Genomic DNA, 15,435 nt, shown 5'->3' on the forward strand with positions numbered 1-15,435 from the left:
GCTTTGCGTAACTACAAATACTATCTTCTAAGTCTCTCTACTTCTTAGCAAAAATATTGTATTCTCAAGTTTATTAGTGTCATAAAAGATAGGAAGAGTTAGAAAGCAAAAGAGAGTCAGGTCAAAATTCAAAATATATAGCTGCTACATTCCGTTGGTGGTGAACGAGTTAAAACCATCACTGTTGTAACTATTTTTCAAGATCTAAGAGAACTCTTGTGACCCATGAAAATTTTTACTAAAGTGTGTTCATGGGTTAATATACAGATATGTTTAAAATTAATACTTGACCTTCACAAACAGTAAATATTTTCGCGAAGAGCGCTTAACTAACCACCCTTGAGCCTATGTGGCTTCGCTTCTGTGATCATCTCATCTAAAAATCTATCAGACCAACCTTAGCCCATGTGGCTTCACCTCTATGATTCTCATTTAAAAGCTTAATCGGTTATATAGAGCAAACTGTATTTACATGATTATGTCTTCAACAGGTGAAGAAGAAAGATGGGAAAGTAAAAATGCAAGGGAGCAAAGAAGGGAGAAAAGGGCAACTCTGCTATTGATGCAGAGATATTTGAGATTACACCAGCTTTCCACGTTCTAGAAGTGACAAAAAAGTCAGGAGACACTGTAGAATATAGGAAGTTCTGTGATCAGGGCTTAAAGCCTTCTTTAAAAGATATAGTTTGGACATGGCAGGGCACTGAGCAACAACAAGTGGAAAATCAAGAAATCAAACCTTAAAAAATAAAAAAAATAAGGGGTAAAGTTTCTCTTGAGAAGTAAATTGATGTTGCATTTTATATTTTTGCCACAACTTTTTTTTCCTAATATAAATCTTCTTCTTTTAAAAGGGAGCCTTTCAGCAACGGTCAAGTTGTCTCTTGTGACCTAAGAGTCACGGGTTTGAGACGTGGAATCAGACACTGATTCTTGCATCATGGTAGGTAGCCTACATCACATCCCTTGGGAGCGGCCCTTCCCTGAACCCTGTGTGAATCTAGAATGCTTTGTGCAACGAGCTGCCCTTTATATAGGTAATGACCAAACCGGTCATTTTGAGCAATTGCACTTTGCTCGGTTGTTTGAGGGAATGAGTAGCTCCGTACAATATATTATGACTTATGTGAATCGTCGATTTTAGTTTTCTGGTTATTCAGAATTTGATTTAGAAGAATGATTCTCAGTTAGAAGCTCCAAGTTGGAAAGGTTTAACCAAGTTTGACTTACTAGTATTTGATCTCGGATTAGATTTCTGATGGTTCTGTTAGCTCCGTTGGGTGATTTTGTACTTAGGAGCGCGTCTAAATTGTGATTTGGAGGCCCGTGGTAGAATTTGGCTTGAAATAACGAAAGTTGGAATTTTTTAAAAGTTTTGCCGGGAGACGACTTTCTGATATCTTGGTCAGATTACGATTCCGGAAGTTGGAGCAGGTCCATAATGTCAAATATGATTTGTGTGCAAAATTTGAGGTCAATCGGATGTGATTTGTTAGGTTCGTCATCGGTTGTGGAAGTTGAAGTTTCAAAGTTCAATGAATTCGAATTGAGGTGTGATTCATCGTTTTGATGTTGTTATGTGTGTTTTGAGGCCTCAAGTAGGTCCGAGTTATATTATGTGACTTGTTGGTATGTTTGGATGGGGTCCTGAGGGGCTCGGGCGTGTTTCGAATTGATTTCAGATCATTTTCTTCAATGTTGCTATTGCTGGTTTTGGTGTGACCGCACAGGTATGCACAGGTGCGGTGGTCGCAGAAGCAATGAAGTGGTCAATAGTGCTGGGTGAGAAAGACCGCAGAAGAGGAGCTTTAGGCGCATATGCGGATGCATAGGTGCGAAGTGACAGAGCGCAGAAGCGAGGTTTTCCGCAGGTGCGGATGGTGGCTCACACCTGCGATGTCACAGAAGCGGGTATGTTATCCGCAAGTGCGAGGGATGAGTCCTCAATTGATTCCACAGAAGTGGAGGTTATGTCTCAGAATCGACATCGCATAAACGGCTAATGTGTCTACAGATGCGGAAGTGCTGGACAAAATGTTAAATACAAGGGTACGTGATTTTGGCTTCATTTTTATATTTCCAAGTGCGGATTGGGGCGATTTTGGAGCAATTTTCATCACAAGGATTGGGGTAAGTGTTCTACTCTCGATCTTGGTTATATTTCATGAATCTATCTTCGATTTTAGCTTTTGATTGATGAATTGAAAGAGGAAATTGGGGGTTTTGGCCTAAAGTTTCATAATATGAATTTTTGAATTTTTAACACCGATTTGGAGTCGAATTTGAGTTACACTAGTATGGTTGGACTCATAATTGAATGGGTTGTTAGATTTTGTGATTTTTATCGAGTTTCGAGGTGTAGGCCTAGGTGTGATTTTTGGCCGGATTTGGGATTTGATGTAGGATTCGATCTTTATCATTTGTAATTATTTCCTTGGGCTTCATCTGATGTATTTGAGTTGTTTTTGCTAGTTTTGAGCAGTTCGGAGGCAGCTACGCATGTGATGGCATTCCTGGAGCATCGCTTGGGTTGCTCGGCATTTGGAATTGGCTTGTTTAAGATAAGTAACTCTTCTAAACTTAGTGCTGAGGGTATAAACCCCAAATTATGTGTTATTTGATTAATGTTGAGGTGACATGCTAGGTGACGGGCGTGTGGGCGTGCACCTTGTGAATTATGACTCTGTTGTTTCTAGGGAATTGAATAGTGACCCTATTTTGTTGATATTTGTGCTTTCACCATGTGATTAAGTAACCAAGCTATCAATCATGCTAAATATCATGTTTAGGCTTTACGCTGATATTGTTAGGACACATAGTGGTCGTTTCTTGCTGTCATCTCACTAATTTCATTGATATTTCATAGTTAGTCAGATTCATGCATTCATATCATATCTCATTCTTAGCTCTATTTTATTGATACATCATATCATTGTTCTCGGGCTAGTTTCATGACATTGTGAGCCCGTGAGTGAGACTAGAGAGATTGATAACTGAGTAAGGCCGAGGGCCTGGGTGAGAGTGATATTATGGGATCGATCTGCACGCCTCAGCATGTTATATTGACTACACTTTTAGGGTCGGGCTGCGCGTTGTAGCGATATAGTGCTTGGGCTGAAGGAGCCCCTCTGAAGTCTGCACACCTCCAGTGAGCGTAGTCGACTATGTATATGTATATGGATCGGGTTGCACGCCAAAACAAGCCTTATGGATATATGTATATGGATCGGGATGCACACCGCAACAAGCCTTATGGCTATATGTATATGGATTAGGTTGCACGCCGCAACGAGCCTTATAGCTATATATACGTGGATCGGGTTGCACGCCGCAACAAGTATTGGAGAGTGCTGAGTGATTGAGTGTGTTGAGTATTAAGCACAGTAAGAGAGAAATGCGAGAAAGTGAGATTGAGTACTCTTAGAGTGTGAGTACATGAGTTCATCACTGAGAGGCATTGCATTTGACATACGTACTTGAGATACATCCATAGAGATGCATTTCTTTTTGCTGCCCAGTTGGTGATATTCATGATTTTACCTGTATCTTGACATGTAGGCATAGAGATGTACTTTTCTCATGCTATCTGAAAATGAAACATTTACTTGATGAAAAGTTTTTGGGAAATAGTTATAGTTTTCAAACTTACTCATATTTTTGATGATTTCGGTAAAGGATTTGTATTTTCACTGATATACTTGGAAAGCATAACTGTTTCGAAAAAACTATGAAAATGCTGAGCATTTTATCTCTGAGTTACTTCTTTATTTACTTGTTTTACACTGTTATGAACTGTTATTGGTTATTGGTGTTGGACCAGACCTATGTTTTAGCTCGTCACTACTTTCAACCTAATTTTAGGTTTGTTACTTATTGAGTACATGGGGTTGGTTGTACTCATTCTATACTTCCTGCACATTGCGTGCAGACTTCGAACATTGATGTTGTTGTGTTTGCTGGGAGCTGAATTGGAAGATATACATGTGTCCCTGTTGTAGCTGCCTCTTGTTCATAGTTGCCTTAGAACTTTAAAACTCTATTTATGTATTTGTTAAACAGATGATGTATTTACTTCATATCAGCTTTGTAAACTCTATTCTTAGAAGCTCGTGATTTGTACTACCAGTCCTTGGGAAAATGTATAAGATTCAGATAACTTCTTTGTTTAATCGTGGTTGGATGAGGTCACAGATTATAGCGGAGTTTTATTGGGGTATGATCCTTTGTGATAAATTCGTGTGTTTTGGCCTTGTGGTGTATGATGGGTTCTTAGCACTGCGTTGTGGTGGTAATTGGTAAGCTTGCGGGATAGTTCTCTCGTTTGAGTCATTTTCCATGATTTGAGTACATTTGGATTGTTGCTTATTGGTCACGAATTGCACGGGTTGTGGCTTTAGATTGTATTGATGTGTCATGTCACTAGAGTGGTCGTATTGGATGAGATGAGGTCATTGAACCTAGAATGGATACTATCAGAATTGATTACAACAAGTTTGTAAGGATAATATCGAAAGTCGGCTTAGAAATTTGTTATAGTTTCTATCGAAGGAAAGGGAGTTCCACGACTGGCTGATCTAACGAATGGTTATGAGTTCGGCATGTTTCTTTCATCATCGATAGTTAACCAAGGACTTGGAGCGAGGTTTTGTTGGTACGAGGTTTTGGTACGAGGTTTATTACCGGCATTGGATTGTTTTGAGTAGCTACTATGATTGGAAATTATTGCTGTGAGTATTTGCGTTTTGAGGTATATCATGTGATTACATCTTAGGTTATGGATATGGCTTGATACAGCTTGTTCGAACTTATACAGTGTATAGATGCGGGATTATGATCTTGTAGAAAATTTTGGATGTTGGAAATTGGGTTCTAAGACTTATGGTCAAGGTTGGATTAAGAAATTTCAGTCAAGTTGTGTTATCAGACCTATATGGGATAGGGTGACGTGGGATCACCCCTAGATATGTGCACGGTAAGGTTACACGGCGGTTTGATGGCTTTGGAACACCTCTGGGCACGTTCGAGGATGAATGTATGTTTAAATGGGGGAAGATGTAACGACTCGATCAGCCGTTTTGAGCAATTGAACTTCCCTTAGTTGTTTGAGGGCATGAGTAGCTCCGTATAATGTATTATGACTTATCTGAATCATCAGTTTTGGTTTTCAGGTTATTCAGAATTTGATTTAGAAGAATGATTCTCAGCTAGAAGTTGGAAATTGGAAAGGTTTGTATTAGTATTTGACCTATTAGTATTTGACCTGGGATTGGATTTCTGATGGTTCCATTAGCTCCGTTGGGTGATTTTGGACTTAGGAGCGCGTCCGGATTGTGGTTTGAAAGCCCGTGGTAGAATTTGGCTTGAAATGACAAAAGTTGGAATTTTTGGAATGTTTGACCGGCAGTGGACTTTTTGATATCGGGGTTGGATTCTAATTCCGAAAGTTGGAGCAGGTCCATAATGTCAAATGTGACTTGTGTGCAAAATTTGAGGTCAATTAGACATGATTTGTTAGGTTTCGACATCGGTTGTGGAAGTTGAAGTTTCAAAGTTTAATGATTTCAAATTGAGGTATGATTCATCGTTTCGATGTTGTTATGTGTGTTTTGAGGCCCCGAGTAGGTCTGGGTTATGTTATGTGACTTGTTTGTATGTTTTGACGGGGTCCCGAGGGTCTCTGACGTGTTTCGGATTGATTTTGGATCATTTTCTTCAATGTTGTTATTGCTGGTTCTGGTGTGACCGCACCTACGGTTGGTATACGCAGGTGCGGTGGTCACAGAAGCGATGAAGTGGTCGCAGAAGCGATAATATTGCTGGGTGAGGAAGACTGCAGAAGCAGAGATTTGGGCACATATGCGCATGCGTAGGTACGAAGTGACGGAGCGCAGAAGTGAGGTTTTTCGTAGGTGCAGATGGTGGCTCTCACCTGCGATGTCGTAGAAGTGGGTATGTTGTCCGCATGTGCGAGGGTCGAGTCCTCAGCTAATTCCGCAGAAGTGCAATTTATGTCACAGAAGCGGCTAATGTGCCCGCAGATGGGGAAGTGCTGGACAGAATGTGTAATATATTTTGGCTTCATTTTTACATTTCCAAGTGCGGATTGGGGCGATTTTGGAGCAATTTTTATCACAAGGATTGGGGTAAGTGTTCTACACACGATCTTGGTTATATTTCATAAATCTATCTTCGATTTTAGCTTTTGGTTAATGAATTGAAAGAGAAAATTGGGGGTTTTGGCCTAAAGTTTCATAATATGAATTTTTGAGTTTTTAACACCGATTTGGAGTCGGATTTGAGTGACACTAGCATGGTTGGACTCATAATTGAATGGGTTATCGGATTTTGTGAGTTTTGTCGAGTTTCGAGGCGTGGGCACGAGTGTACTTTTTGTCGGATATGGAATTTGATGTAGGATTCGATCTTTATCATTTGTAATTATTTCCTTGGGCTTCATCTGATGTATTTGAGTTGCTTTGGCTAGTTTTGAGCAGTTCGGAGATCATTACGTATGTGATGGAATTCTTGGAGCATTGTTTGGGTTGCTCGGCGTCTGGAATTGGCTTGTCTAAGATAAGTAACTCTTCTAAACTTAGTGCTGAGGGTATAAACCCTGAATTATGTATTATGTGATTGATATCGAGGTGATGCACATTCTAGGTGACGGGCGTGTGGGAGTGCACCATGTGAATTATGACTCTGTTGTTTCCAGGGCACTGAATAGTGACCCTATTTTATTGATATTTGTGGTTTCACCCTGTGATTAAGTAACCGAGCTGTCAATCATGTTAGATATCATGTTTAGGCTTTACGCCGATATTGTTAGGACACATAATGGTCGTTTCTTGCTGTCATCTTACTGATTTCATTGATATTTCGTACTTAGTCAGATTCATGCATTCATATCATATCTCAGTTGTTGTTTATTGATATATCATATCATTGTTCTCGGGCTAGTTTCATGACATTGTGAGCCCGTGAGTAAGACTAGAAAGATGATGTCTGAGTAAGGCCGAGGGCCTGAGTGAGAGTGATATTATGGGATTGGGCTGCAAGCCGCAACATGTTATATTGATTATACTTTTTGCATCAGGCTATGCACCGCAGCGATATAGTGCTTGGGCTGAAGGAACCCCTCCGGAGTCTGCACACCCCTAGTGAGCGCAGTAGACTATGTATATGTATATGGATCGGATTGCATGCCGCAACGAGCCTTACGGCTATATGTATATGGATCGGGTTGCACGCCGCAACGAGCCTTATGGTTATATGTATATGGATCAGGTTGCACACCGCAACCAGCCTTATGGCTATATATATGTGGATCAGATTGTACGCTGTAACAAGTATTGTACGGTGCTGAGTGATTGAGTGTGCTGAGTATTAAGCACGGTAAGAGAGAAATGCGAGACAGTGAGATTGCGTACTCTGAGAGAGTGAGTACACGAGTTCATCACTGAGAGGCATTGCATTTGACATGCGTACTTGAGATACATGCATAGAGATGCATTTTCTTTTGCTGCCCGGTTGGTGACATTCATGATTTTACCTGTATCTTGACATATAGGCATAGAGATGTACTTTCCTCATGCTATCTGAAAATGAAACATTTACCTGATGAAAAGTTTTTGGGAAAAAGATACAGTTTTCAAACATACTCATATTTTTGACGATTTCAGTAAAAGATTTCTATTTTCACTGATACACTTGAAAACAGAGGCGGCCCTTCCATAAAGCAAGTAAAGCAATCAATTTAGGCCTCATATTTGTGGGGGGCCCACTTTGTTACACCTAATACACTATTTATAAGTTTAAAAAAGAGTTATGTAAAGTAAAAAAGTTTGATTTTTTTCTTTACCAAATATAGAGAAGAAGGATTTGCAACTACTATGATTTTTACCAAGAAAATTGCACGTGAAATGAATATTGGGCCTGAATTTCGTAAGAAACATGTGATATATAGGAAGTAACAATTTGATACGAATGTTGATAATGAAATCTCAAAATCTTTCGAAAAGTCCTTTAGAGTTGATTACATTTATACATAATAGACAAGACTATCTTTTCACTTCAAAATAGATTTGAAAATTTCGAAACATATTAAAATATTTTTGGTTTTCTATTTGATAGTAAAAATCACTAGATGTTGAAAATTTGAAAAAATATTGCCTTAATCTTGAATGTTCCTTAAAGTATAATAATCAATTAGATATTGATGGTTTAGATTTATTTTTGAATTAAAAGTATTAAGAAAACTAGTACAATTAGAACATAACAGTTTAATTGATACACTTAGTCAAATAAAAAGATTTAATTCTTTTCCAAATACCTAAATTGCTTATGGAATAATGTTCATAACTCATGTTGCCGTTGCTTCAACGGAAATAAGTTTTCAAAATTAGAATTAATAAAATTTTACCTAAGAACAACAATATCACAAGAAAGGTTAAATAGATTAACTATATTATCAATTGAGAAATATTTATTAGGAGTTATTGATTATAAGAAAATTATTAAGTACTTTGTATCTAAGAAAAGTTAAAAAATAGACTTCAAATAAATAATAAAAAAATTAAAAAGTTAAGGCCCCTCGTAAAGTTTGGCTTTAGGCCACAAAATTCGTCGGGCCGCCCCTGCTTGAAAAGCGGAACTATTTCGGAAAAACTATGAAAAGGCTGAGCATTTTATCTCTGAGCTACTTCTTTATTTACTTACTTTAAACTGTTATGAACTGCTATTGGTTATTGGTGTTGGACCCGACCTATATTCCAGCTCATCACAGCTTTCAACCTAAGTTTAGGTTTGTTACTTATTGAGTACATGGGGTCGGTTGTACTCATACTATACTTCCTGCACTTTGCATGCAGACTTCGAATGTCGATGTTGCTGTGTTCGCTGGGAGCTGAATTGGAAGATGTACCTGCATTCCTGTTGTAGCTGCCTCTTGTTCATGGTAGCCTTAGAATTTTAAAACTCTGTACGGATGATGTTTTTACTTCATATCAGCTTTGTAAACTCTATTCTTAGAAGCTCGTGATTGTACTACCAATCCTTGGGGAAATGTATAAGATTCAGATAACTTCTTTGTTTAATTGTCTTATTAATATTATTAAACATGAATAGCTATTAATTGACTTACCTAGCTGGTTGGATTAGGTGTCACCACGATTAATTGGCTTAAACATGAATTTGTTCTTTTGGAACTTTTGAGGGAGCTAACATTTTTCTAGTCTTATTGGTTGAAGTTTGGTGGCTAATTTTCTGCTTCATTAGAGTATTAATTTGATTAAACAAGTATATATTATGGCCACTAAATTGATCAAATATATTTTTCTATATCTAAATTATTTATTCTTGTATTTAATGGTAATCATAGTAATATTCAAAAGGTTAATTCATTTCATACTAGTTTATATCATTACCCTCGCCAGTTTCCAATTATTTAGTTTAGATTGGTATTATTATATAATTATTTTCCTCTGTGGATTGTGTTCCACCATTTTACAACATTAGTAGTAAGAGGAAATAGTAAGATTTATTGCAAAGCTAAAACAAATCAAACAATTTTGATCAAGAGTTTCCAAGAACATGCTTAACATGCCAGAAGTGGAATCTTGATCTTGTGTAGCATCCCTACGACATCTTTCATGTCAATCCTTCTTGCAGGAGATTCAACATAGCAATCTAGTGCCACTTTCATGATCGATGCCACACAATCTAGCTTCTTGTTTAAGTGATTATCATGTGATGTTACTAAGTTGGCATCTACGACATCCAATATTGCCTCTGGGAGTGAATAACTCACCCATTGCTTCAAGCTAAGATCCCCATCGAACATTTCATCATTAGGCTTTCTCCTTGTAAACGTTTCCAACAACATGATCCCGTAACTATAGACATCACATTTTGTTGACACCAATCCATCCGGTCCATACTCTATACAATCAAACAATTTTAAAAATGTAATATTTATTGGTAAAAAAAGAAAGGAAAATCAATGTTCAAAGCAAAATAAAGCGACGTACCTGGTGCAATATAACCCAATGTTGCTAAGATTTTAGTGTATAAATCACTCTCCTCCTCACCAAGCAGTTTTGAAATACCAAAGTCGCTAAGGTGGGCCACCATATTCTCATCCAATAAGACGTTACTAGGCTTCAGATCACAATGAATCACGGGCGATGAGCACTCATAGTGGAGATATTCCAATGCACATACCATGTCTATCATAATGTTCAGTCTCTGCATGATGTCTAAGAAGTAGTTGTGTGAATACAACCACTTATCGAGGCTTCCATAGGGCATGTACTCTAGTACTAAAGCCTTAAAATCAAGATTGGAACAACTAGTGATAAATTTTACGAGATTCCTATGGCGGAGGTTGCGCAAAACGTCACATTCTGTATCAAAACTCTTGAATGCCGCTTCCAATTGCAGATTGGACACCTTAACTGCAATAGGAGTCCTACTTCTGAGAATGCCTTTATAGACAGAGCCAAAACTCCCAAAACCAATCAGATTACTCTTGCTAAGTGCATCAGTTGCTTGAAGCAATTCATAATCTGAAATTCTTTCTCTTGTTGCAATAGACAATGAAGGAGCTTGTTGAGGAGATCTTTTACCTTTTCTATACCTTATCCATACAAGCACAAAGGTGATAGGAATAAATACCAGTGCAATTCCCAGTGGAAGAAATAGAAGTAGCATACTGTTACTATTTGATTTATGCTTTAAAAAGTGGGGCATTGCGGGACACTAAATCTTTTCGAACCACATAATGCTTCGTTGAAGAGAAAAAACTGAGTTGAGAGGTTCTTGAAAGGACCCCCAGAGGGGATTTCACCATACAACTTGTTATAAGAGACGTTGAAATACTTCAGGTATTGAAGTTTCTCAAAAGACATAGGAATGGTTCCTCATATATTATTATGATAAAGGTCTAGGAGTTCTAAACCTACCATGTTGCTCATTGAGTCAGGTATAGATCCGTGCAACTTGTTGTGTCTCAAAGAAAGGTTCATCAGATTTTGCAAGTCTTCGATTTCTCTAGGAATGCTATTTGAAAATTGATTCATTGACATATCCATTTGTATCAAAGCGTTTAGATTTTCAATTTCTGGAGGTAAAGAACCGCCCATGTTATTTGTTGATAAGTCAAGAACTATTAGATCCTTAAGGTTCCCTAAGCTTGCTGGTATATTGGAACTCAATTTATTAGAACCCAGACGTATCTCCCTAAGGAAAGTAACGTTCCCTAAACAATTAGGAAGTGATCCTAAAAGGTGATTTTGGCTCAAGTATATGCTACCTAATCGCGGCATTTTACAGAGGCTATCACCAATAATCCTGTAAGTTTGTTGTTATTCAAGAACAAGCGTTGAAGGTTTCTAAAGTTGGCAATTGATGTGGGAATTGATCCAACCAAGTAATTTTCAAAAATATCAAAGTCAAATAAGCTGCTTAAATTCCCAACTTCATTTGGAATTTTTCCTTTAATTTTGCAACCTCTGGCCAAAAATATTATAAGAGATGTGGAAATGTTACCTATGGAAAGTGGAAGAATGCCATTTAGAGGGTTCAAACTTAGAGAAAGAATTGTCAAATTTCTGCAATTGGTTAAGGAAGTGAGGAAGCTTAGCGATGAGTCGCAAGTTAAATTGCTTTCCTGCAAGTTTAGGTACTGTAGATGAGTCAAATATCCAAGAGAGTTGAGAATTAAACCACTGAGTTTGTTGCTAGAAATCTCTAAAATAGTAAGTTTTGAACAATTGGAGATTGAATGAGGAATAGTCCCAACAAGATTGGCCAATTCACCCAGATAAAGACTTTCAATATTAGGTAAGATCAAACCTATGTTTGATAGGAGGGTGCCTGATAGATCATTGTCTACAAGATTAATAATTCTTAACCCTGATATGTTGAAAGTCATCATTTGAAGTAAGCCACTAAAACTATTTTCCCCTAGACTTAATTCATCCAAGTCAACGAGATTGCTTATCTCTTTGGGCATTTCACCTGGCAATACATGACAAAAGAAGGATTATTGTTAACGAGTTTAACTAGTTAGTTTAATCTAGTTTAAGTTGTAATTTCTCTATAACCTTGAATACGTACCAGTAAACATATTTTTCTCAAGATCTAGAACCTGCAGCTTGGTTAAGTTGTCAATCTCTTGTGATAAGGATACATTGAGATTGTTCTTCGATAGTGCCAAAAGTTGCATTGAGGAGATATTGAATATGGAGATTGGGACAGATCCGGTAACCTAATTTTTTTCCATGCCTAAATCCACCAAATTAACAAGATTTTCGATTTCATGTGGAATTATCCCTGAAATTCATGTGTAATAAAAATTTTGTGGAAGTAATTAGATACAATACTAATTAACATTCATAAGATAATGCAGCAGGAACACATCTGTGAAATGGTTAGATCCTAGATACAAGACCTGCAAATTACGCAAACTTCCAATTTCTTTATGTATTGCTCCATCAAGCTCATTTCCTGATAAAGACAACATTTGTAGTTCTGAACAATTTGATAAGCTTGTAGGCATTTGACCATGAAGCTTATTTGTGGATAGATAAAGCCCTTTAATTATTGGGAGACGACTGCATAAACCATTGGGAAGGCTTCCTAATAAGCTATTATTTGTTAATGCAATGACTTCAATTCTGGAAACATTGAAAAGTGACAGTGGTATAGAACCCGTAAGCCGATTAAATTCTATCGCCAAAATGTTCAAGTTGTGAAGATTGCTGATCCCTTCTGGGATGTTTCCTTGAAGAAAATTGCGAGAGAGTACTAAAGTCTCCAACCTTGAGGAATTCGAGAGAGTCAGCGGGACAAAACCTACGAGTTTGTTTCCGGTCAAGTCTAAAATCCTCAGATTTTTAAGATTTCCAATCTCCTTTGGGATTTGGCCCTCTAAGGAGTTGAACCTCAAACTCAAAGTTTCGAGTTTCGAAAGATTAGAAAATGAAGAGGGGATGGATCCAACGAAACTATTATTCCTAAGAGTTACAACTTGAAGTTGGTTGAAAACCCCAAACCAAGAAGGAACCTCCCACTGAAGTTGTTAATACTTAAATCAAGAAACCTTAGTCGACGCAAACGTGCCATTTCTTGAGGCAATTTTCCATAGAAATTGTTGCTTCCCAAGTCAAGAGTAACAAGAAATGTGAGGTTTCCAAAATCTTGTGAAATTCTGCCCATAAGAGCCATGTTGGAAAGATTCAACGACTTAACTCTGTGATGGCAAGAACCACAAATGACTCCAACCCAATGGCAAACATAAGTAGTTGAAAACCAGTTTTCATCAAAGAAGTGAAAATGGTCCGAAATAATTTGGGACTTCAAAGAAAGAAGAGCTTATTTGATCAGTGGAAATGTTGGTATGTGTGATGGCTGAAGTAGCCATAACATAGTAAAGCAACAAGAGTGTTGAGATAAAAGAGGTGAATGCTTTCTCCATAATTGCATAAAATAGCAGGAAATGGAATGTTTATTAACGATGCGGTTTGAGACTTTAAATAGCTCTGAGATCTTGCTTTTTGGTCCTCATGATATTTAATTAAGAGGTTGTAAGTCCGAGTCTCACCAAGAGCAAGGTGGGAAGTTCTTGGAGGGAAAGATGTCGAGGGTCTATTGGAAACAACCTCTCTATCCCAGGTTAGGGGTAAAATCTGCGTACACACTACCCTCCCCAAACCCCACTAAGTAGAATTATATTGGATTGTTGTTTTAAAGAAAAAGGAAAAATTACTTTTCTTTGAGCATTCGGTGTATCGGTAAGCAATGAGCTACATGTGCTAAAGCTATGTACACTAGCTATAACTATCGAGTTTATATTGATCGTACGTAATATGTTTATTGTCCTCCTTTCTCATTGTTTAGTCAAGTTTTTAGTCTCTCAATGTGCGATTTTGTTTTTCCAAATTCGGTTGTTAATGTTGCAGTAGCCCTCTTTGAACATTTGAGTCTGTTGTGCATTACCCGTTTTATCTCATTTTATGTGGCATGCTTATTTTTGGTATTTTAAAAAAAATGACATATTTTTATATTTAAAAATAATTTAGTTTAAACTTTGCATTTCACTCTTACAAATTGTTTGAATGTTTCATAATATATTGTATTGTATTGTATTGTATTGTATTAAATTATTTAATTTATAAAATATTTGGATAGATTGTATTGTTTGTCGTCATTTCATGATGTCATGCATCAATAATATGAAGAATAAACTTGCAATAGTACAAAAAAAAATAAGGTACAAGGTAGAATTATTATATAAGAATATAGGATAAAGAATAAAATAGGATTATTTTGTAATAAGGAAGGACAAGATGAGGAAAAAAATAAGGTAGCTATGCGACCACACAAATCGGTCGTTATATAAAGTGGCACTTTTCGTCTTTAAATAATGACAGATTTAACGATACGATACAATAAAATAAGTAACAATCAAAACAAATTAAAGTAACAATACAAATACGATACAATATAATAGGTGATAATTATCCAAACAAGCTGTTAATGACATAGTTTAATAGATAATAAAATAAGGAAAAACTATGTGGGCTTAACTTAAAGTGAATAATATCATACCTGATTAATAGTATCTTTGGACCATTTTAACCTTATACCTTTTTTATCTTGAGCTCGTAGGACACTTTCTTCTTCGGGGTAAAGGTAAGGTCTGCGTACACTCTAATTTACTCAGACCCTACTAGTAGGATTTTATAAATGTCATTTTTCTAGATGCTTTCTTTGCGAAAATTGCGGCAAATGTGAAAGAAGAGTAAAAGACGATCCAATTTCTAAAAGCTACTAGACTGTGATATTGTAAAAGTTGAAACAATAATTTTTTATCAACCTTATTTTAATATGAAATTGCAAATACTAAAAGTTAGTACATGTAAATTATTATCAAATCAAATATAGACAATACCATATGCCAACTGTTGGATAACACATGTAACATCAAGGCATAAAAACATTCAAATTGCCTTTCATCTAACTTTGAATGGATATTGTTCTCAAGAGGCCTTTATAAGCCTGAATCCTGAGACCTTGGCATCAAGCACTTCCACCAATATGTTGCTTCCTTTTATGTTACGACGCATCTCACTTAGTCTAATTTTTTCATGCGGAATATTTCCCTGAAAATTAGACATCAGTTGAAATTATCATGTCATCTTTTATCTATCATCCAAAAAAGCATTAAAAACTTATCTTTTAGCAGGGCCACGAATTTAATCTATCATCTAAAAAACCATTAAAAAATTATCTTTTAGCAGGGCCACTGAATTTCATCTATCATCATGTTCTTCCTCCAAGCTCTTCTTTCTCCTAAGAAGATGTATTCCTAAGAATGTCAAATTTTAGTAGTACGTACTAAATCGTAAGACTGTGGCTTGGTACCTATCGAATATA

At 36.9% G+C, this 15,435-nt stretch overlaps 1 protein-coding gene across 1 annotated transcript; it reads right to left on the reverse strand.

The window, feature by feature from the left end:
* Window positions 1-9,592: 9,592 nt before the first annotated feature.
* On the reverse strand, window positions 9,593-13,224 carry LOC104232914 (receptor kinase-like protein Xa21). Its single transcript, XM_070158435.1, has 7 exons — window positions 13,064-13,224; window positions 12,449-12,674; window positions 12,115-12,265; window positions 11,767-12,015; window positions 11,545-11,680; window positions 10,026-10,633; window positions 9,593-9,936 (listed from the first exon to the last, which is right to left on the reverse strand). The coding sequence occupies exons 1-7, from the start codon at window positions 13,222-13,224 to the stop codon at window positions 9,593-9,595; spliced, it is 1,875 nt and encodes a 624-aa protein (XP_070014536.1).
* Between the last annotated feature and the right edge of the window lie 2,211 nt (window positions 13,225-15,435).

Source organism: Nicotiana sylvestris, chromosome 9, assembly GCF_000393655.2.
Source record: "Nicotiana sylvestris chromosome 9, ASM39365v2, whole genome shotgun sequence".
Classification (NCBI taxonomy): domain Eukaryota; kingdom Viridiplantae; phylum Streptophyta; class Magnoliopsida; order Solanales; family Solanaceae; genus Nicotiana; species Nicotiana sylvestris.